This window comes from Hemitrygon akajei, chromosome 1, assembly GCF_048418815.1.
Source record: "Hemitrygon akajei chromosome 1, sHemAka1.3, whole genome shotgun sequence".
Taxonomy (NCBI): domain Eukaryota; kingdom Metazoa; phylum Chordata; class Chondrichthyes; order Myliobatiformes; family Dasyatidae; genus Hemitrygon; species Hemitrygon akajei.
Window position 1 is genome coordinate 219,026,957 of NC_133124.1, and position 24,554 is coordinate 219,051,510.

The window sequence follows — 24,554 nt, forward strand, 5'->3', positions numbered from 1 at the left end:
AAGTGTAAAGTGGCAGTGCATGGGGGGGGGGGGAATGAAGGAGTGGTCGGATAGGTTAATGGGTGGAAGTCTTTATCCTATCCTAATATGCTATGTGAAGTCTCATTTAGGGTCAACCGTGGGTGTTGTCCTGTTTACATGATACTTAAGCCAGGGTAGTACAATAGGGAGAGCAATGTAGCAGGCATCCCCTCTCCACGCATCTGATGAACCCAAAGGAACTGATGGAGTTTGGTATCAGTGGCGTCACAGGAGTTGTCTGTCAGTGTCGAACTTGATGTAGGACTATCTTAGGGACTCCAGATCTGGGTTTTAACTCTGGGTTTACTCTCGAAGCCTTCCCCAGAGTGGGTTTAGCTGCAAGGCAGCAGAGGTTTGAGATCAGAGTTTCCCTTCTCCCAGATGAGCTACCAACCATGGCTGACGAGCTCCATCAGCATGAAACAATTGGTTTTAAGGTGCCAGTAATCTGCCTTTGTCCCTTCTGTCAGTAGAAACTGTTCTGGACTTAGTAACTAAGCCACGTGTGAGGCAGGAACTGGACTTGGTTGTCAGAAGCTATTTAAGACACACGCCATTGGGAGCAGTTAATAGGTAAATGGAGCATATCCCACTACCACCCCCCCACCCTTGGATATGACAATCTTAAGGAACTAATATCCTATAACAGGGTACATTGTTACAACCCTGTACTACTTGTCTAAACAAGAGTTACCAGCCATCAATTAACATTGAGTAACTGTGCCTTGGTACTGGACCTCATGGAAATGTAGAGAAAAAGTGATTTTCACTCGATCTTCATGGGGATTTAGCTTGCAAAAAAACCCAGTAGCCACAGAATTAGATATCCCACTCCAATACCTAATAAAGTGGCCACTGAGTGTATGTTCATGGTCTTCTGCTGCTGTAGCCCATCCACGTCAAGATTCAATCTGTTGTGCTTTCAGAGATGCTGTTCTGCCCGCCACTGTTGTAATCTATGTTTTAGTTCCTATTCATTTTCCTGTCACCTTGAACCAATATGGCCATTCTCCTGACTTCTCTCATTAACACCATCACTCACTGGGTTTTGTTTTTCACACCATTCTCTGTAAGCTCTAGAGACTGTGTGAAAATACTTGATTAGCAGTTTGAGTTCCACATCTGGCACCAACAATCATTCCACGGTCAAAGTCACTTGGATCACATTTCTTCCCCATTCTGATGTTTGGTCTGAACAACAACTGAACCCCTTGACCATGTCTGCATGCTTTTATGCATTGAGACGCTGCCACAGGATTGGCTGATTCTATATTTGCACTAATGAGCAGATGTCCAGGTGTTCCTAACAAAGTGGCCATTGAGTGTAGATAGGAAATGTAGAGAGCAGGGGTGTCCACAGACCCTTTGCTTAATGGTATCCGTCCGTGGCATTAAAAAAGGTTGGCGTCTCCTTGTTTAGAGGGACATGGGTCAAACACAGGTTAATCAGATTAGTTTAGATGTGCATTTTATCTAGCATAGATGAGTTGGGCCGAATGGCCTGATTCTGTTTTGCTCCATGACTTTAGGAATACTGAGATTCAAACCATATCAGTCACCCACTCAGCTGCTGACACCCTGCTATGTAACTCTGACACAATCACTAATCCGTGTACACGGTTGTGTGTACCCACACCCACTAGCAAAACCCACGCGTTCACGGGGAAAACGTACAATCTCCTCATAAAGAGTGGCGGGAATTGAACCCCGTTGCGCGATCGTGGCGCTGGACCGGCAGGCTCTCTCCGTCACAGCCGCCTGGGCACCCACTCAGCCCGGGACCTCGGTCACAGGGAGAACTGGCAACGGGAGCGGTAGGCGGCAGATCCCCCGTGATGAGACGGAGTCGAGAGGTTGGACATGGGGATGCCAACAGAGCCTTGGAGCAGCAAATCTAGGAGCCAAATCATCCTCCAACACAATAACTCCGCTCAGGCACTGAATCAATCCTCCTTAATAATCACAGAATCTGGGAAAAGCCGCGCCAGTCACAATTAACTTGACAAGCAAAAACTGAAAACTCAAGGTCTAGCGGCTCTGGTTAAGTAAGATAACGATTAGTAAATACAGGTGCTCGAGAAACTCAACACGGCTGCAAGCCGAAGCCGTGAGGCTCACGGGTCCTATCCTCGATCTACTTTGTCACCGTTCCCGGACTTTCCTCGCCACTTGCCCTGTAACTGTAACACGATATTCAGCACCCTGTTCATACTTTCCTTCTGTACTATCTCAATACGTTTTCTTTCGTTTGGAATCATCGGACAGATGGAAGGCAAAGCTCGGTCAGTGCGATCGCTTTGCGGCGCCACAAATCATCAGCTGGGGTTCGATTCTCAGCCCAAAATGCCCTCTTTATTCCCCTCCATAACCGCTGCCCGGCTTACTGAGGTTTTTAAAGAGGATTGGAGGGAATTATAGAGGGAGAGAATCATGGTCTGATCGCCCACGCCATACCATGATGGTGGGTGTGTGGAGTGCCCCGCTAGGGGCGGTGGTAGAGGCAGTTACATTTAAAGGACTCTTGGATAGGCTCATGGAAAAATGGAGGGCCATGTGGAAGTGAAGGGATAGATTCATCTTAAGAATAGGTTAAAGGGTCAGCTGGAAGTAAACGGTCATCACATTGTGAGTCAACAGGAAGTAAACAAGAGAATGTGGGGTGGGGGGGAAGAATGTCTTTGCTCAGAGGGTGTGCGTGTGCCAAAGTGGTGGATGTGGGTTTGATCACAACATTTGGATAAGTACATGGATGGGAGGGATATGGAGGACTATGGTCCAGGTACAAGTCCATGGGACCAGGCAGAATAATATTTTGGCATAGACTAGATGGTCTGAAAGGTCTCTTTCTGTGCTCTAACACTGAGTCTCCACTGAACTCTGGTTTCTGGTCGATTGCACAGGGACACCAGTGCTCAGCAGATGCTGACTGTGGCCTGGAGAAGTTCTGCCTTTCATCTCGACGTGAAGAACCTGTCTGTAGCCCTTGCAGAGGGATCAGGAGACGGTGCCACCGGGACGCGATGTGCTGTGCAGGGAGCCACTGTCTAAATGGTAAGAGCTGTGCTAAGTTAACAGTGATCTGTCGGCAAAACCTTTGCTTCCTTTACTGGCAATGGGTAGATCTGCCGTTTCATCTACTGCAGGTCCATAGGAAATGGAGAGGGAAGTATCTTACCAACAGCTGTGGCTAACACATAGTAACTTGGGGTCCACATCTATTGATCCCCCAACGTTGCTGCACAAGTTGATGGGGTGGTTAAGTTGGTGTATGTTGTGCTGACCTTCATTTATCAGAGTTCAAGAGCTGCAAGGTAATGTTGCAGATGCATGAAACCTTGGTTAAATCACACTTGGAATATTGTGTTCAGTTGTGGTCGCCTCATTATAGCAAAGATGAGGAAGCTTTAGAGAGGGTGCAGAGGAGATTTACCAGGATGCTGCTTGGATTAGAGAGGGTGCAGAGGAGATTCACCAGGATGCTGCCTGGATTAGAGAGGGTACAGAGGAGATTTACCAGGATGCTGCCTGGATTAGAGAGGGTGCAGAGGAGATTGACCAGGATGCTGCCTGGATTAGAGAGGGTACAGAGGAGATTTACCAGGATGCTGCTTGGATTAGAGAGTATGTCTTATGAGGATCGGTTGAGTGAGCTAGGGCTTGTCTCTTTGGAGTGAAGAAAGAAGAGAGATAACTTGACCGAGGTGTAGATGAGGCATAGATAGGGTGGACAGCCGGCAACTTTTTCCTAGGTGGGAAAGGCTAACACAAGGAGCATAATTTTAAGTTGATTGGAAGAATGTACAGGAGGGGTGTGGATGTCAGAGGTAGGTTTTTACAGAGTGGTGGGTGCACGGAATCTTGAACAGACCTCTTGGTCAATAGGAACTCTTGACCTTGTAGACTACGTCGTTATAATCTTGCATTCCATTCATTTATAGTTTTACCTGTGCTGTACTTCCTTGGTAGCTGTTGCAATTTATTCTGCATTCTGTTGTTGTTCTTCCTTGTTCTACCTGAATGCACTGTGTATTGACCTGATCTGTATGAACAGTATGCAAGACAAGCTTTTCACTGTATCCTTGCACATGAGACAATAAGAAACCAACAGCAAGTAGATCACAGAACATCACCCAACGTAGTAGAGCCCTTTGGCCCATGATGTTGTGCCAACTTTGTAACCTACTCCAAGATCAATCCAACCCTTCCCTCCCATTTTCCTTCATCCTAAGAGTCTGTTAAACATTGCTAATGCATTAGTGGCAAGGAAGGCAAATGTAAAGTCAGCATTCATTTCAAGAGGACTAGAATAGGTATAAAAGCAAAGATGTAATGCTGAAGTTTTATGAGACATTGGTCAAACCACATTGTGAGCAGTTTTGGGGCCCCCTATCTAATAAAAGATGTTCTGGCCTCAGAGTGGATCCAAGAGGAGGTTCCTAAAAATGATTCCAGGAATGAAAGGAAGGAGCACTTGATGGCTCTGGGCCTGTACTCGCTGGAGTTTAGAAAGATGAGGGATCTCATTGAGATCTATTGAAAGGCCTAGACAGTGGATGTGGAGAGGATGTTTGCAATAGTGGGGGTGTCTAAGATCAGAGGGCACAGCCTCAGAATAGTGGACACCCATTTGGAACAGAGATGATGAGGATTTTGTTAGCCAGAGGGTGGTGAATCTATGGAATTCATTGCTACGATGACTGTGGAGGCTAGGTCATTGGGAATATTTAAAATAGAGTTTGATAGGTTTGTGATTAGTCAGGGTGTCAAAGGGAGAAGTCAGGAGAATGGAGTTGAGAGGGATAATAAATCAGCCAGGATGGAATGGTGGAGCAGACTTGAAGGGATGAATGGCCTGATTTTGCTCCTATGTTTTGTGTTTTATGGTATCTGCCTCTACTACAGCCCCTGGCAGTGCATATCATGCACCCACCATTCTCTTTAAGAATACAGTCATCTATATACAGTAATAGTTCAATGAATTTCCAGTAATTCTAGTATAGCTGATTCTGTATTTTTCTTGAAATGCAGTTTTTCTGCAGCAAGTAGACCACAAAATGCAGTAATAATTCCCCTTGTTTCCCCTTCTCCTTGCCTTTCCTCTATGGTTCTCTCTCATCTCCTATCAGATTCCTTCATCTTCAGCCTTTTATCTCTCAACTTACTACTTCCTATCTGACTACTTACTTCCCTCCTCCTCCACCCATACCTCCCCCCCCCCCCCACCTGCTCTCACCTATCAGCTCGTACTCCTTCCTCTCCCGCCACCTTATTCTGGGTTCTTCCCCTTTCCTTTCCTGTCCTGATGAAGGCTCTCTGCTTGAAACGTCGACTCCTCTCTATAGATGCTGCCTGACCTGCTGAGTTCCTCCAGCATTTTGAGGGTGCTGTCCCTGGGGACACCCTTGTTGATAGCAGCGCGGCTTCAGACAATATATGGACATATTAAATTATGCTATGACAGCTCTGGGAGTCGGAGTTCAGAGCTCAATCCTTGTGTCCTCTGTAAGGAATTTGTACGTCCTCCCTGTGGAATGTGTGGGTTTCCCCAGATGCTCTGATTTCCTCCAAAGACATACTGGGTCATTTTGTAACTTCAAAACAGTATATTAATTCAAAGGAAGGCTTGAGAGTCCGAAATATGGGTCTAACTTCATGTTAACTTTAAGTGAGGTGCGCACATATCACATGGAAGTGTGATAATGTCTGCAATTCACACATTTTTATCTACAGTGCCTATAAAAGCATTCACGTCCGCCCCAGAAGTTTCCATGTTTTATTGTTTTATAACATTGAATCACAGTGGATGTAATTTGGCTTTGTTGTGATTCTGATCAACAGAAAAAGACTCTTCCATATCAAAGTGAAAACAAATCTCTACAAAATGATCTACATTAATTACAAATATAAAACACAAAATAATTGATTGAATAAGTATTGACCCCCCTTTAATATGACACCCCAAATCATCACTGGTGTAGCCAATTGGTTTTAGAAGTCACATAATTAGTTAAATGGAGATCACTTGTGTGCAGTCAAGGTGTTTCAATTGAAATACACCTAATTCTGGAAGGTCCAATGGCTGGTGAGTCAGTGACCTGGCAAAGACAAAAGAACACTCCAAGCAGCTCTGTGAAAAGGTTATTGGAAAGCACAAGTCGGGGATGGATACAATTGAAAATGGAAAATTTTCAAGTCACTGAATATCCCGTGGATAGTCAAGTTAATCATCAAGAAATGGAAAAAATATGGTACAGCTGTATATCTGCCTAGAGCAGGCCATCCTCAAAAGCTGAGTCAGAAGGGGACTAGTGAGGGAGGCCACCAAGAGACTCTGGAGGAGTTACAAGCTTCAGTGGCTGAGATGGGAGAGACTGTGCATACAAGTGTTGCCTGGATGATTCACCAGTCACAGTTTTATGTGAGAGTGGCAAAGAGAAAGCCACTGTTGGAAACAAATCTCACAAAGTCTTGGCAAGAGTTTGCCAGAAGGTTTGTGGGAGACTCTGAAGTCAGCTGGAAGAATGTCCTATAGTCTGATGAAACCAAAATTAAACTTGTTGGCCATTAGACTAAATGCTATGTTTGGTGTAAGCCAAACACTGCTCATCAAAGCACACCAGCAAGGTGGTGGCTGCATCATGCCGTGGGGATGCTTCACTGCAGCAGGCCCCTGGAAGGCTTGTGAAAGCAGAGAGTAAAATGAGTGCAGGGAAATCCTGGAGGAAAACCTGGTGCAGTCTGCGAGAGAACTGTGACTTGGGAGAAGATTTGTATTTCAGTGAGACTATGAGTATAAAGCCAAAGCGACACAGGAATGGCTTAACAACAACAAAGTTAATGATCTGGAGTGGCCAAGTCAGTTCCAAACTCAATCCAATTGAGAATTTGTGGCTGAACTTGAAAGGGCTGTTAATTCACAACCCCCATGCAATCTGACAGTTTAAGTAGTTTTATGAAGAAAAATGGGGAACAATTGCATTGTCCAGATGTACAAAACTGATAGAGACCTATCTACACAGACCCAAGGCTGTAATTGCTGCCAAAGCTGCATCTGCTAAATACTGACTTGAATGGGGTGAATACTTATGCATCCATTATTTTGTGTTTTATATTTGTAATTAATTTAGATCACTTTGTGGAGATCTGTTTTCACTTTGACACAAAAGAGTTTTTCTATTGATCAGTGCAAAAACAAAGGCCAAATTAAATCCACTGTGATTTGATGTTGTAAAACATGAAAACTGGGGGGGTTTAAAATTTTTTGAGCACTGTATAACCAAAATCAATTATATAAACAATAAAGATTGCTTAATCAAACAAAATATTTACAAGATTACTGAAATACTAATACACACCAGGAGGTTAATTGGTGATTGTAAATTGTCCCATGGTGGGGTTAGGGTTAAATTAGGTTTGTCAGGGATTGCTGAGTGGCACAGCTCGAAGGATCTATTCCATGCTGTACCTCTAAATAAACAAATTTCATTACTGCCCCTTCTTCATTCAACATTTGACCAATTGGAGTCATCAATGAGAGAGATTATCACTTTAAACAATTACCCAAAGCCTTGGAAGTGCTCTATTCATGTGGATTTGACCAAACAGAATAGACTAGCCACGGGGAGTAATGGAAGTAGGGAAACTCTGAATTGTAGCAAGTGAATGGGTATCTTTGATGCAAGAGAATGTGTTGCTTGAGGGGTAAGTGATGTTCTAGCAAAGATCTGACCTCTATTGAACTGTAAACCTTAGATGTTTATGGTTACTGGGCAGTATATCACACACACAAGTCACTAAAGGAGCTGTGTTTCAACACAAGATGGACAGTAACTCCCAGAGGACATCCTGTGTTCAGAATGTATTTAACTTCGGAAAATGAGAAACTATTTGGAATCAAGGTTCAAAGATTCAAAGTAGGTCTATTATCAAAGTATGTATGCAGTTTACAGACAGCCATGAAACAGGAAATACCATGGACCCCTTTCAATGAAAAACATCAAACATCCAATGCATGAAAAAAGAACAACTCTCACAAATGGCAAATAAAGAATTAGAATTACACTGAATATAAAATATCAAACCACAGAGTCATCAAAACTGTCCAGGAGTGTCCAGTTTAGTTTAATTCCGTTCAGTCTAGCACTGTGTCCTTCACTGACTGCTGGTTAGCAGAGCCAGACCGCCTTGACCAAAATTGCTCAAAATAGCAATTAAAGAAGTTGTAACCAGAAACACATCATAACATGAACTACAGAGTTTAATCCACAAACCATGTCGATTAAACTTTTGCCAAGACCCAGGACCCTGGCACCATCCTCCAGCAGTATTGAGCAAGAAAAGACTGCAAATGATAAAGTAGCGGTGGTTGGGGTTGAGGAGAGGTTGATCAGCCTTCCTGCTTGGGGAAAATAACTGTTTTTGATTCTGGTGGTCCTGGTAAGGAGGCTACGTAGCCTCCACCCTGATGGGAGTGGGATAAACTGTCCGTGAGCAGGATGGATGGGATCGTTCATGATATTGCTGGCACTTTTCCAGCACCATTTTGTATATATGTTCCTGGGGTGGATAGGCTGGTGCTGGTGAAGTGTTGGGTAGTTTTGACTCCCTATTGCAGAGCAGTGCAGTTTCTGTACCATGGAGAGATACAATATCTGATTTAACTTCTAAATATCAGTTACAGCTTTAAGTTCAGACGAATGTTTCCTTGGTGTATTGCAAACATGAAACAATTGTGTTTAAAACATAAATTAAACACCTTTCCTCACAGGTAATGATGGAAATGATCACCAATAGCTGTCCACACCTGCAGAATTGTGTTTGGTTCTGGTCACCTCATTATAGGAAGGATGTGGAAGCTTCAGAGAGTGTGCAAAGGAAATTTACCAGGATGCTGCCTGGATTAGAGAGCATGTCTCATGAGTGAGCTAGGGCTTTTCTTTTTGGGTGAAGGAGGATGAGAGGCGACTTGATAGAGGTGTACGAGATTAAGGGACATAGATAGTGGACAGCCAGAGTCTTTTTTTTTCCTGGGGTGCAGTGGCTAATCGAGGGGCATAATTTTAAGGTGAGTAGTGGAAAGTACAGGAAGGATGTCAGGTGCATTTTGTTTATACAAAGTGGTGGGTGTGTGGAATGCTGCTGGAGGTGGTTGTAGAGGCAGATAATTATGGAGAGGGATACGACTGGACCCAGGGTTGAGATTTTTGATTGGAGAAAGGCTAACTTTGAGGAGATGCGAAAGGATTTAGAAGGAGTGGATTGGGACAATTTGTTTTATTGGAAGGATGTAATAGAGAAATGGAGGTCATTTAAAGGTGAAATTTTGAGGGTACAGAATCTTTATGTTCTTGTTAGGTTAAAAGGAAAGGTTAAAAGTTTGAGAGAGCCATAGTTTTCAAGGGATATTGGAAACTTGGTTAGGAAAAAAGAGAGATATCTACAATAAATACAGGCAGCATGGAGTAGGAATATAAAGAATGTAAAAAGAATCTTAAGAAAGAAATTAGAAAAGCTAAAAGAAGATACAAGGTTGCTTTGGCAAGTAAGGTGAAAATAAATCCAAAGGGTTTCTACAGTTATATTAATAGCAAAAGGATAGTGAGGGATAAAATTGGTCCCTTAGAGAATCAGAGTGGACAGCTATGTGTGGAGCCAAAAGAGATGGGGGAGATTTTGAACAATTTCTTTTCTTCGGTATTCACTAAGGAGAAGGATATTGAATTGTGTAAGGTAAGGGAAACAAGTAGGGAAGTTATGGAAACTATGATGATTAAAGAGGAGGAAGTACTGGCGCTTTTAAGGAATATAAAAGTGGATAAATCTCTGGATCCTGACAGGATATTCCCTAGGATCTTGAGAGAAGTTTGTGTAGAAATAGCAGGGGCTCTGACAGAAATGTTTCAAACGTCATTAGAAACGGGGATGGTACTGGAGGATTGACGTATTGCTCATGTGGTTCCATTGTTTAAAAAGGGTTCTAAGAGTAAACCTAGCAATTATAGGCCTGTCACTTTGACGTCAGTGGTGGGTAAATTAATGGAAAGTATTCTTAGAGATGGTATATATAATTATCTGGATAGTCAGGGTCTGATTAGGAACAGTCATCATGGATTTGTGTGTGGAAGGTCATGTTTGACAAATCTTATTGAATTTTTTGAAGAGGTTACGAGGAAAGTTGATGAGGGTAACGCAGTGGATGTTGTCTATATGGACTTCAGTAAGGCCTTTGACAAGGTTCTGCACAGAAGGTTAGTTAGGAAGGTTCAATTGATAGGTATTAATATTGAAGTAGTAAAATGGATTCAACAGTGGCTGGATTGGAGATGCCAGAGAGTAGTGGTGGATAACTGTTTGTCAGGTTGGAGGCCGGTGACTAGTGGTGTGCCTCGGGGATCTGTACTGGGTCCAATGTTGTTTGTCATATACATTAATGATCTGGATGATGGGGTGGTAAATTGGATTAGTAACTATGCAGATGATACTAAGGTAGGTGGCGTTGTGGATAATGAAGTAGGTTTTCAAAGCTTGCAGAGATATTTAGACCAGTTAGAAGAGTGGGCTGAACAATGGCAGATGGAGTTTAATGCTGATAAGTGTGAGGTGCTACATTTTGGTAGGAATAATCCAAATAGGACATACATGGTAAATGGTAGGGCATTGAAGAATGCAGTAGAACAGAGTGATCTAGGATTAACGGTGCATAGTTCCCTGAAGGTGGAATCTCATGTGGATAGAGTGGTGAAGAAAGCTTTTGGTATGCTGACCTTTATAAATCAGAGCATTGAGTATAGGAGTTGGGATGTAATGTTAAAATTGTACAAGGCATTGGTAAGGCTGAGTTTGGAGTATTGTGTACAGTTCTGTCACCGAATTATAGGAAAGATGTCAACAAAATAGAGAGAATACAGAGAAGATTTACTAGAATGTTACCTGGGTTTCAGCACCTAAGTTACAGGGAAAGATTGAACAAGTTACGTCTTTATTCTTTGGAGTGTAGAAGGTTGAGGGGGGACTTGATAGAGGTATTTAAAATTATGAGGGGGATAGATAGAGTTGACGTGGATAGGCTTTTTCCATTGAGAGTAGGGGAGATTCAAACAAGGGGACATGATTTGAGAGTTAGGGGGCAAAAGTTAAAGGGTAGCACAAGGGGGAATTTCTTTACTCAGAGAGTGGTAGCTGTGTGGAACGAGCTTCCAGTAGAAGTGGTAGAGGCAGGTTCGATACTGTCATTTAAAGTAAAATTGGATAGTATATGGACAGGAAAGGAATGGAGGGTTATGGACTGAGTGTGGGCCAGTGGGACTAGGTGAGAGTTCAGCATGGACTAGAAGGGCCGAGATGGCCTGTTTCTGTTCTGTAATTGTTATATGGTTATATTAGGGACATTTAAGAAACTCAGGCACATGGATGATAGAAAGCTGGGGAGCAATGTGGGAGGAAAGGGTTAGATTGATCTTAGAGTCAATTTAATATGGGCCGAAGGGTGTGTACTGTGCTGTAACGTTCTGCGTTCAGGTGAAATTTGCAACTAGCTCTGCAGACTTCTGTACTTGAGATCGTCATTGCCACTTTGCAGAGCGGATAGCACAGTGAAATTACAGATCAGGGCGTTCTGGAGTTAGGAGTTCAATTACAGCATCCTACTATAAGCAGTCTCTCTGCATCCTCCCTGTGATAGTACTAACTAGGAGGGAACCTTCTCAAAACAACTCCAATTTTATTAAAATTCTTTGAATTTGTATTTATTACAGCGTGGAGTAGACCATTCCTGCCCATCAATCCCCTAATATAACCCTAGTCAAATGATAGGACAATTTACAATGACCAATTAATGTACCAACTGGTCCATCTTTGGACTGTGGGAGGAAACTGGAGTACTTGAGGGAAACCCGAGCAGTCACAGGGAGAACATATAAACTCCTAGGAGGCAGCACTGGGAATTGAACCTGGGCCACTGGTACTGTAAGGCATTATGCTAACCACTACGTTACTGTGGCACCCCAGAAGTAGTCCAAATCCTTTTAGTGTTGTTAACGTGGCTTCTGTTCTAGTTACTCACCTTCCACAAAGTCTGTTTTATGAACAATCCCCCCACCTTTATCTACAAGTCAAGTGTAGGTTATTGTCAGGTGCTTAACCGCAAGTAAGCACAGGTGTGATCAAATACTTATTTGCAGAAGCAGCACAGGCAGATTTCATCATTAAATTTGTTCTGCAGCAGCATGTCCAGTGCATATATTTTTAAAATTACTGTAAGTTACAATAATAAGAAATATAGGCTCAGTGGCCACTTTATTAGGTACACCTGTACACCTTGTTCATGCAAATATCTAATCAGCCAATCATATGGCAGCAACTCAATGCATAAAAACATGCAGACATGGTGAAGAGGTTCAGTTATTGTTCAGACCAAACATCAGAATGGGGAAGAAACGTGATCTAAGTGACTTTGTTGGTTCCAGATGGGGTGGTTTGAGTATCTCAGAAACCGCTGATTCCTGGGATTTTCAAACACAACAGTCTCCAGAGTTTATAGAGGATGGAGTGAAAAACAAAAACAAAAATCCAGTGAATGGCAATTCTGTGGACAAAAATACCTTGTTAATGAGTAAGATCAGAGGAGAACAGCCAGACTGGTTCAAGCTGACAGGAAGGTGACAGTAACTCAAGCAACCATGTGTTACAACAAAGATGTGCCAAAGAATGCATAGCACATAATAACATTTCTTCCCCATTCTGATGTTTGGTCTGAACAAAACCGAACCTCTTGACCGTGTCTGCATGCTCTTGTGCATTGATTTGCTGCACATGATTGGCTGATTAGATATTCACATTAATGAGCAGATGCACATAATAATGTGGTCACTGAGTGTAGAGTCATTGGGTAGTTCAACACAGGATCATGCCCTCCTTAGTCCAAGATGCTCATCTAATCCAGTCCCATTGTTTGCCTTTGGCTCAAACCCTCTAAACCTTTCCTAAACATACTTATCTAGAAGCCTTTTAGACGCTGTCATTGTACTTGCCTTGCCACTTCTGCATGGCAGCGTAGTAGCTGGCCTAACTCTTTACAATGCCAGCAATTCCTGCTGCCGTCTGTAATGAGTATGTATATCCACTCTGTGACCATGTGGGTTTCCTCCCACGTTCCAAACACGTAAAGGCTAGTAGGTTGTGGGCACCGGAAGTGTGGTGACACTTGTGGGCTGCCCCTGGCAGAGTTTGTTCTGCTTTGGTCGTAGAGGCAAACGATACGTTTCACCGTATGTTTCAATGTATATGTGACATAGCTAATCCAAGCAATTTGTTAATTCCCATTTCTAAATCTCATTGGATTAGGGCATACTGCTTTTATTCTTCTGATATTTCTCCTGTGGATTAACTTCCCTGTGTTTATAACTTTTACATCATCGCCAATTCTGTATTTTCTACAAGTTTCTTAGCTTTTCTGCGACTGGTGTTTCTCCACCTGAATCTGGCTATTTCAGTGAGATGTACCTTATCTCTAGTCTGAGTATGAGATGACCACAATGTCTTTGTCTCTTTGTTCCTGTAACATTCATTAAAATAGTTGAGCCATCAAGTTTAATGCCTCATTATCATCTTCCGATGAACCCCTAGATCAACATCACCAAACATGTTCTACAAAAAAAATCACTGTAATGTGAAAGATCTGTACAGGACAGGAGGTGCTCTCTGTCCTGTTGAGTGTGTGCAATATTTACAGTTTTATTTTGGTCTTGACAACGTATCCCAATGGAACAATGAATCCTATGTTTCTTCATTTCAAGTAATCTGAGAGAATCAAGGCGTCGCTGAAATAAATTTGCTTTTGAGGAAAAACAAGGGCTTTATAGGGTATTGGTCAGACTGCAGTTGGAGTATAGTGAACAGTTTTAGGCTCTTTACCTGAGAATGATCTGCTGGCATTGGAGAGGGTCCAGAGGAGGTTCACAAGAATGATCCCAGGAACGAAAGGGTTAATGTATGAGGAGCAATTGATAATTGATGGCTCTGGGCCTGTACTCACCGGAGTTTAGAAGAATGAGGAGGGAGGGGAAATCTCATTGAAACCTATTGAATATTGAGATAGAGTGGATGTTTCTTGTAGTAGGAGAGTCTAGGATCAGGTTCAGGAACAGTTATTACTGCTCAGCTATCAGGCTCTTGAACCAAAAGGGATAATTTCACTCATCTTCACGCACCTGATCACTGAGCTGGGCTCACTTTCAAGGACTCCATCTCATGTTCTCGATATTTATTTTTTTGTATTTGCATAGTTTGTTGTCTTCTGCTCTCTGGTTGAACACCCAATTTGGGCGGTCTTTCATTGATTCTGATATGCTTATTATTCTATTGAGTTATCAAGTATGCCCACAAGAAAATGAATCTCAGGGTTGTATGTGGAGATGTATGTGTACTTTGATAATAAATTTACTTTCAACTTTGAGATGAGGAGGAATTTCTTTTGCCAGAGGGTGGTGAACCTTTGGAACTCATTGCTATTGATGGTTGTGGAGGCCAAGACATTGTGTATATTTAAAGCAGAGGTTGATAGGTCATGTTAGAAGCGATATTAAGGATGAGGTCTCAGCATACTTGGAGGCACCTGATAAAATAGGCCATAATCAGCATTGTTTCCTCACTGGGAAGTATAGCCAGACAAATCTGTTGGAATTCTTTGAAGAAAAACAAGCAGGATAAACAAAGGAGAATCAGTTAATGTTGTATATTTGGACTTTCAGAAGGCCTTTGACAAGGTGCCACACATGAAGCTGCTAACAAGGTAAGAGCCCATGATATTTCAGGAAAGATTCTAGCATGGATAAAGCAGTGGCTGATTGGCCGGAGGCAAGGGTTTCAGGGAGATGGTGTCAAGGGGGGTAATAGATCAGTCAAAATGCAGCAGGTTTGATGGGCTGAATGGTCTCATTCTGTTCTTATGTCAGATGGTGTTATGGTTTGAGGAGTTGAGGCACTGAACAACTTGAAGTTCTCAGGAAGCTGTAATTCATTTTAGGAGATGGATGCACGGACAGGAAGAATAATCCAATAATGAGTTGTTAGAAACCTCAGAGGAACAAGAAAGGAAAGTTTGGGTGAGCAATGGCCATAATTACAACCCTTGGCATTAATGAACATTTGTAAAGCAGACATCTGCTTCTAGGTATGTCCTACAAAACAAAAAATTCACTGTAATGTGAAAAATCTGCCTTGCTAGTTAACCATATTCAAGATCTTCCTGCGAATGATTACAAGTGAACTCGTCTAATTTTTGAAAGCAATTTTTATGACGAACCTAGTTATTCACCCAAGAGGAAATTGCCTGTCTCCTCTTGTGAATCTGAGTTCCAGATAAATTACGAATCTGCAGCTCCTTTTGCATTCATGAGAAGCACCTTCGAAAGGAATCTTTAATCTTCATCCCCTTTTCCCTCGATCTTGACTACCCGAAGGCAATGCTTACATACAGCTGCATCCCAGGTAAATCTATACCCTCTGCTGTTAACTGTCACACAATAAAACTTCGTTTTAAAAGTGTTCCCATCTTCTGAACACACTGACGGACTTGATTCATTTAAGAAGATTGATCCCTCGAGAACGTGACTGAACTTCAGCACTGGGAGGAGCAGCTGCTGACAGATGTGCTTTGTTCTTTTGTTTTATTAGATGTGTGCACAGTACTGGAAGGACAGGCAGCAGAGAAATCGTCGACGGATGGAGAGTCACGGAATGCGAAAAGCGGAAAGAAGGCCAAGAAACCCGATGGGCACAAAAGGAAGGAAGTCCAGCAAGAGAACCAATGGGAAAGGCTTGACAGTCCTCAGGCAGGGAAAGGTAATGTTTAGGACCAGCTCTTGTTGGCCACTTTTGATAGAACATAGAGCATTACAGCACAGTGTAGGCTCTTCACCCCATGATGTTGTGCTGACTTTTAATCTACTCTATGATCAATCTAACCCTTCCTTCTCACTTGGCCTTCCATTTTTCTATCATCCAGGTGTTTATCTAAGAGTTTCTTAAATTCTCTTAATGCAGAATTTCCCAAACTGGGGTCCACGGACCCTTCAGTAACTGGTAGAAATGCCATAGAAAAGGTTGGGATCCCCTGCCCTAATGCATCTGCCTCTACCACCACCCCTGGCAGCACGTTCCAGGCACCCTCCACCCTCTGTGGTTTATAAAACAAAAAGAAATCTACCTCTGATGTTCCATCTGTACTTTCCCCCGAAAACTTTAAAAGATGTCCCCTTGTATTAGCCAGATCTGCCCTGAGAATCTCTGGCTGTCCACTCGATCTATGTTTCCGACTGTTTTCTCACTCCAAAGAGCAAATCCGAGTGAGACTTACATTTATGCTTTTTCTCCATTTTGAATTACCCTGGGGCATTCATAATGACATATGTTCATGACAAATAAACGTCTTGGCACTACCTTAGTGGCACTTGACACATACATTAATCTTCAAGATAAACTGCTTATTTTTCATACAGCCTCATAGATTTTCCCCTTAATTTGTAAAATGGCTTTCATAACTGGGGTTCTATAATCATGTTTTAAACCCAAGTTGAGACTGGCTTTCCCAAGATAATATCCCACCTTCTGGAATTGGGCATAGAGACCGCAGAGCATTACAGCACTCAATAGGCCCTTCAGCCCACAATAGATCAATCTAACCCTTCCCTTCCCACATAACCCTCCATTTTTCTATCATCCATGTGCCTATCTAAGGGACTCATAAATGTCCCTAATGTATCTGCCTACACCACCACCCCAGTAGTACGTTCCACACACCCACCTCTCTGTTTTTAAATAAAACCTATTTCTAACATTTTCTTCCTCCCCATACATTCCTCCAATCACCATAAAGTTATACCTCTTGTATTAGCCATTTTCACCCTGGCTGTCCACTTGATCCATGTCCCAAAGTCCTTGTTGATAGTTACAATAGGACATACCTTTGTAGTTCTAATGACATCTTATGAAAATCAATACATTTAAAAAACCTTTTTTTTTACAAATTCAAGACATTCTACTGCGGTCTTACAGACGCAATATAGAGAAAGTGTAGGGTGCTATAGTAGCGTGACACGATTATAGCTTGGAACATTTCGGAGTTCAATTCCACCACTGCCTGTAAGGACTTTGTACGCTTTCCCCAAGTATCGTGTGGGCTTCATCCAGGCGCTTGGGTTTCCTCCCAGAGTCTAAAGACGTATGGATTGTTACTGTACATACAATGCACAACCAAATTGTGTGCAACAAGATCACACAACCTCCACTGATACGAAAGAAGAGGTAATTTGTTCTGTAATGTTGGATATTAGGTTTGTATTAGCCACAACACAAGAACTCTCTTGAGCATCTTAAAACTGTGCTAATGGATTTTGTACATTTGCTAATGGCAGTAGGTTAGATCATGGTGTAATATTTCAGTCAGAAATTCAGCACCTCCAACAGAGAACTATACATCACCAAAGTGTCAGCCCCAGTTAGATGCACAAGTGTACAAGCAGAGCTCAAAGGGTTACTATTTTCTTAATGCAGAGACCATAAATGTACCTCAACGATCAAAATGTTTTTGCTCACCCTGAAGTAATCTGCCATTAAAGTATTTTGATGGCAAGAAGCCTATAATTTGTTACCTTCCACTTTACTTTATAGCCAGCCCAATTCATTACTGTGATTATTAAAGGCTTAGCATACTACTTAACACAGATTTGGCTTTCATTCTGCGGATTATTGTCAAGTATTCATTATCAGAAGCTGGACTCTTGCCAATTCAGGAATATTTTGGTTCTTTTAAATCTCTATTTTGCAAAGTTTGCGGAGTTCACTGAACAAGTTAATTGAGAAGCTATACTGGCTGACAGGGGAAGGCACACACACAAATACAGTGCTGGCGGAACTCAGAATGTCAACATCAGTGTTTCAGGCCAAGACCCTTTACATCGGGTCGGGGGAAGAAGCCAGAATCTCCCTATCCTGGATTCCCCCTCCCTCTTACCCCTTCTCCTCTTCTCACCTACCCACATCTCCCTCTGGTTTCCTTTCTCCTTCCCTTTCTCCCATAGGTCCACTATCCTCTCTTATTAGCTTCTTTCTTCAGCCCTTTATGCCTTCCACTGAACACATCCCAGCTTCTTACTTTATCCCCCCCCCCACCATCCACCTTCCCTTCACCTGGTGCCACCTATCACCTGCCTGTTTGTACTCCCCCCAACCACCTTATTCTGCCTTCCTCCCCTGCCTTTCTAGCCCTGATGAAGGGTGTTGGCCTGAAACATCAACCGTTTATTTCTCTCCATGGATGCTGCCTGTCTTGCCGAGTTCCTCCAGCACATTGTGTGTGTTGCTCTGGATTTCCGGCATCTGCAGAACCTCTTGTGTTGATTGTTGACTGGGGAGCTGGTAATTCTTCAAGGTTCATCTATAAATAATGTACTTGGGCCACGAGCAGAGCTCAAGTTTTCAATCTTTGCAGCTGCAGAAATCCTCTCAAAGTGCCTACTTCTCTGATGGGTGGAGTGAGCATTGTTGAGGCTCGTTGATGGTTACACCAAGTCAGTGCATGGCAGCTTAGCGGTTAGCATAATGCTATTACAGTACTAGCAACCCAGGTTCAATTCTCACCACTGTCTGTAAGGAGTTTGTACATTTTCCGCGTGACTGCATGGGTTTCCTCTGGGTGTTCCGGTTTCCCCCCACATTTCAAAAACGTACCGATTAGTTGGTTAATTGGTCACATGGGTGTAACACTGGGCATCACAGGCTTGTTAGCCTGGATGGGGCCTGTTACCGTGCTGTATCTCTAAACAAAAAAGGAAAACTTTGACCTTTGTGGTCAAGTTCATAACCCACCCGTACTTTAACCTCTAACTTTATTTTTATGTAATTCTTTATTCATTATAGTTGTTGAATGCTGTTTTTGTTGCATATTGCACCCTGACCACCACACCACAGCAATTTCCTAATGCATGTAAATGTATATGGTGAATAAAGTTAGACCCTGGTCCCTGATAACACTTGAGCATCTAACCAGGGCTGACACTTTAGTGATGTATAGTTCTCTGTTGGAGGTGCTGAATTTCTGACTGAAATATTCCACCATGATCCAATCTACCGTCATTAGCAAATGTACAAAACCCACTGGCACGATTTGCAGATGCTCAAGAGATTTCTTATTGTGCTCCGGCTGACATTTACCTCGTATCCAATACTGTATGGTAGCATAGCAGGCAACGTTCCCTTTTTCTTTACAGCTGTATGGACTGACCATTGCTGTGAGCAGTAAATTTTTACACAGTTTGAAAATTGCACAGCACTTTAATAAAACATTATACAAAAGGATGTTCCCAGCTGCACGGTAACAAAGGCTATGTGCACAGGAGCATTTCAGTGACTGTGCGGCCGCACACCCACACAGCTTAGAGGGAAAGGTGGTAGCAGTTAGAGCAATGTTCTATAGCGCACCAATCATGAATTGATGTTTAATTCCCACCGCTGTCTGTAAGGAGTTTGTACTTTCTCTCTGTGTCTGCATGGCTTTCCGCTGGGTGTTCCAGTTCCCTTCCGCAGTCCAAAGACATTGGGGTTAGTGTGTTGTGGGCATGCTAAGTTGGTGCTGGGAAATGTGGTGACACTTGCAGGCTCCCCCAGCACAATCCTCACTGATTTGATACGACACATTTCAGTGTATGACAAGGGACTACAAAGATTAGTTTTATTTGTCACGTGTATAACTAAATGCACCATGTGCGTCAATGACCAATGCTGTCCGAGGAGGTGCTGACATGATAGAAAAATGGAGGCTATGTGGGGTGGGGAGGGCTTGATTGATTTTGAGGAGATTAATGGGATAGCATAATATTGTGGGCCAAAGGGCCCACTCTGGATTGTAACATTCAATTTTATTTGTATTTTCAGATGACACTGATATGATGCACATAAATCCCACATGATAACACACAGGAGTATTGTGTGCAGTTTTGGTCACCTACCTACAGGAAAGACATAAATAGGGTTGAAGGTGTACAGGGAAAATTTACAAGAGTATTGCCGGGATTGGAGGACCTGAGTTATAAGGAAAGACTGAACAGCTTAGGACTTTATTCCTTTGAAAATAAAAGATTCAGAGGAGATCTGATAAGAGTTATACAAAATTATGAGGGTTATGGATAGGGTAAATGCAAGCAGGCTAACTCTCACTGGTACGATATGTGAATGCTTAGACCCATGTCTGGGAGTCCAGGCCTGGGGCTGGAGATTGGAGTTTGAGGGACTGGAGGCTCAGAAGCAGCATGACCAGTGATTGGAGTGTCTGTGTGTTTGGATGGGTGGATGCTAGAGAGGCAAAGGGGCATGTTTTGCTCTTCTTGACTTGTTTTGTGATTTTGTTGCTGCTGTGTGTGTTCTGCCAAGGATTCTGTGGGATTGTGATGTTGGCGTTGGAATGTGTGGCAACGCTTGCAGGCTGCCCCCGGCACATTCTTGGACTGTGGTTGTTAACGCAAACAATACATTTCACTGCATGTTTCAATGTACATGTAATGCATCTGAATCTGGTTTGGACTTAAAGTCTAGTGGCCCTGATCAGCAGACTTACAAAACTTTACAGGAGAATTAACACTGGAGAATGAGATTGCTGTGATTAGTACACACTTAGTGGCCACTTTATTAGGTACACCGGTACACTTGCTTGTTAATGCAATTATCTAATCAGTCAATCATGTGGTAGCATAAAAGCATGCAGATATGGTCAAGAGGTTCAGACCAAACATCAGAATGGTGTGGTGCTCAGTCAGGACAGACTGGACAGCTCATCTAGTGAGGTGTTATGGGTAGAACTGAGGAATAAGAAAGGTATGAGCACTTTAATGGGATACAACCCAATAATCCACGGATTTAGAAGAGCAATTATGTAGAGAGATCACAACCTGTTGCAAGAAACATAAGCTTGTGTTAGTAGGTGATTCCAACTTTCCACATATTGATTGGGACTCCCATATTATAAAAGGGCTGGATGGGAATGAGTTTGTCAAATGTGTTCAGCAAAAATTTCCTTAATCAGTACAGAGAAATCCCAACTAGATCTCCTATTAGGGAATGAGACAGAGCAGGTAACAGAAGTTTGTGTTGGGGAATCCTTTGCATCTAGTGACCATAAAAAAAGTTGGAATTTCCCCATGGGGATGAATAAAGTATCTATCTATCTATCTATCTATCTATCTATCTAATGCATTAGTTTCAAGGTAATTATGGAAAAGGGTAGGTCTGGTCCTTGGGTTGAGATTCTAAATTGGAGAAAGGTGTCAGAAAGGATCTGACAAGTGTAGATTGGGACAGGGTGTTTTCTGGCAAAGGCGTACTTGGTAAGTAGAAGGCCTGCAAAAGTGAAATTCTGAAAGTACAGAGTTTGTACGTTCCTGTAGAATAAAACGCAAAGATGAAAGGCTTGCAGAACCTTGGTTTTCGAGAGACATTGGTTAAGAAAAAGGAGGAGCATGGCAGGTATAGGCAGGCAGAAACAAATGAAGTACTTGAGTATAAGAAATGCAAGAGGATGCTTAAGAAAGAAATCAGAAGGGTCAAAAGAAGGCAAGAGGTTGCCCCAGCAGACAAAGTGAAGGAGAACCCTAACAGCTTCAACAGATACAGTATATTAAGAGCAAAAGTATTGCAAGGGACAAAATTGGTTCACTGAAAGATTAGAGTGATAATCTATGTGTGGAGAAGGGACGTCACTGGTTAGCGCACAGCCTTATAGTACCAGCAACCCAGGTTCAATTCCCACAGCAGTCTTAAAGGAGTTTGTAAGTACTCCCTGTGACTGCATGGGTTTTCTCCAAGTGCTGCAGTTTCCTCCCACAGTCCAAAGACCTACAGGTTGGTAGGTTAATTGATCATTATAAATTGTCCTGTGATTAGGCTAGGGTTAGGACCCTAAGACATTGGAGCAGAAATGAGATCATTTAGCCCATCAAACCAGCTCTGCCATTTCATCATTCCTGATCAATTTCCCTCAGCCCCATTCTCCTGCCTTCTCCCCATATCCCTTCATGCCCTGACTAATCAAGAATCTATCAACTTTTGTCTTAATTTTAACCAGTGATTTGGCCTCCACAGCTGTTTGTGACAACAAATTCCACAGATTCACTATTCTCTGGCTAAAGAAATTCCTCCTCCTCTTCATTCTAAATGGAATCCTTCTATTCTGAGACTGTGTCCTCTGATCGCAAGACTCCCCCACCATAGGAAACATTCTCTCCACATCTGCTCTATCAAGGCCCTTTCAACAGTTCACAAAGAGAAAATCTGCAGATGCTGGAAATCCAACAACACACTCGAAATGCTGGAGGAACTGAGCAGGCCAGGCAGCAGCTATGGGAAAAGTACAGTTGACGTTTTGACAGGACTGGAGAGAAAAAAATGAGTAGATTTAAAAGGTGAGGGAAGGGAGAGAGAAACACAAGGTAATAGGTGAAATGGGGGTGGGGGGGATGAAGTAAGAGCTGGGAATCTGATTGATGAAAGAGATACAGGGCTGGAGAAGGGAGAGTCCAATAGGAGAGAACAGAAAGCCATGGAAGAAGGAAAAGGGGGAAGAAGGAGCACCAGATGGAGGTGGTGAGCAGGCCAGGAAGATGAGGGGAGAGAGGGAAAAGGGGATGGGGAATGGTGAAGTGGGGTGTGTCATTACCAGAAGTTTGAGAAATCGATGTTCATGCCATCAGGTTGAAGGCTACCCATTTCAACATTGGATAGGTTTCAATGAGATCCCCACTCATTCTTCTGAATTCCATAAAATGCCTCTCGTATATTTCAATCCCGGAATCACTTTATAAACCACCTTTGAACACTTTTCAGTGTCAGCACATCCTTTCTTAGATAAGGGGTCCCAAACTGCTCACAATATTCCTAATGAGGCCTCCCCAGTTCTTTATAAAGCCTCAACATTACCTCCTTGTTTTTATATTCTAATCCTCTCGAAATGAATGCTAACATTGTATTTGCCTTCCTCACCACTGACTCAACCTGCAAATTAACCTTTAGGGAATTATACATGGAAACTCCCAAGTCCCTCTGCACCTCAGATTTTTGAATTTTCTCTCCATTTAGAAAATAGTCTATGCTTTTATTTCTTCTATCAAGAAATCAGGCGTTGCTGGGCAGCACAGCTTTAAGGGCTGGAAGTCCTGTCCCACACTGTAGCTCAATAAATAAATATCATAAATGGTTTTTTGCATCTGTATTTACTCAGGAGTCTCTAGATGTGAGACAAAGCAGCAGTGAGATCGTGGAGTTTGTACAGGTTATAGAGGTGTTTGCTGTCTTGAGGCAAATCAGGGTGGATAAATCCCCAGGGCCTCACAATGCATTCCCTCAGACCCTGTGGGTCCTAGCAGATATATTTAAAACATCTTTAGCCACAGATGAGGGACCAGAGGATTGGAGGATAGTCAATGTTTTTCCATTGTTTAAGAAAGGCTCTTAGAATATGTCGGGAAATTATAGGCCACCGGATGTGACATCAGTAGTAAAGTTGTTGGAAGGTATTCTAAGGGACCAGATAGATAAGTATTTGGATAGATAGGGGGCTACTGCACAGGACCAAAAGAAACTGCAAAGGGTTGTAAATTTAGTCAGCTCCATCTTGGCTACTAGCCTAGACATCTTCAAGGAGTGGTGTCTCAGAAAGGCAGCGTCCATTATTAAGGACGTTGAGCACCAGGGCATGCCCTTTTCTCACTGTTACCATCAGGTAGGAGGTACAGAAGCCTGAAAGCACACAGTCAGCAATTATGGAACAGCTTCATCCCCTCTGCCATCTGATTCCTAAATGGATATTGAACCCTTGGACACTACGTCACTTTTTAAAATATATATTATGTTTTTTTGCATGATTTTTAATCTATTCAATATACATATATATAACCATATAACAATTACAGCACGGAAACAGGCCATCTTGGCCCTTCTGGTCATTGCTGAATACTTACTCTCACCTAGTCCCACTGACCTGCACTCAGCCCATAACCCTCCATTCCTTTCCTGTCCATATACCTATCCAATTTTACTTTAAATGACAATACCAAACCTGCCTCTACCACTTCTACTGGAAGCTTGTTCCACACAGCTACCACTCTCTGAGTAAAGAAGTTCTCCCTTGTGTTGCCCCTAAACTTTTGCCCCTTAACTCTCAACTCATGTCCTCCTGTTTGAATCTCCCCTACTCTCAATGGAAAAAGCCTATCCACGTCAACTCTATCGATCTCCCTCATAATTTTAAATACCTCTATCAAGTCCCCCCTCAACCTTCTATGCTCCAAAGAATAAAGACCTAACTTGTTCAACCTTTCTCTGTAACTTAGGTGCTGAAACCCAGGTAACATTCTAGTAAAAACACAAAATGCTGGCAGAACTCAGCAGGCCAGACAGCATCTATGGGGGGAGGTAGTGACGACGTTTCGGGCCGAAACCCTTCATCAGGAGTGAAGTAACATGGAATGGTCGAGGGGGGATAAGAAGTG

The 24,554-nt window shown here is 42.7% G+C and overlaps 1 protein-coding gene across 1 annotated transcript in view; it reads left to right on the forward strand.

The window, feature by feature from the left end:
* Nucleotides 1–24,554, forward strand: part of LOC140735987 (dickkopf-related protein 4-like) — a 35,262-nt gene that overhangs the window by 7,308 nt on the left and 3,400 nt on the right. Inside the window, exons 2-3 of the mRNA XM_073061639.1 lie at nucleotides 2,922–3,072; nucleotides 15,694–15,861. Of these exons, the coding sequence (XP_072917740.1) occupies nucleotides 2,922–3,072; nucleotides 15,694–15,861 (319 nt within the window). The remainder of the gene's footprint in view (nucleotides 1–2,921; nucleotides 3,073–15,693; nucleotides 15,862–24,554) is intronic.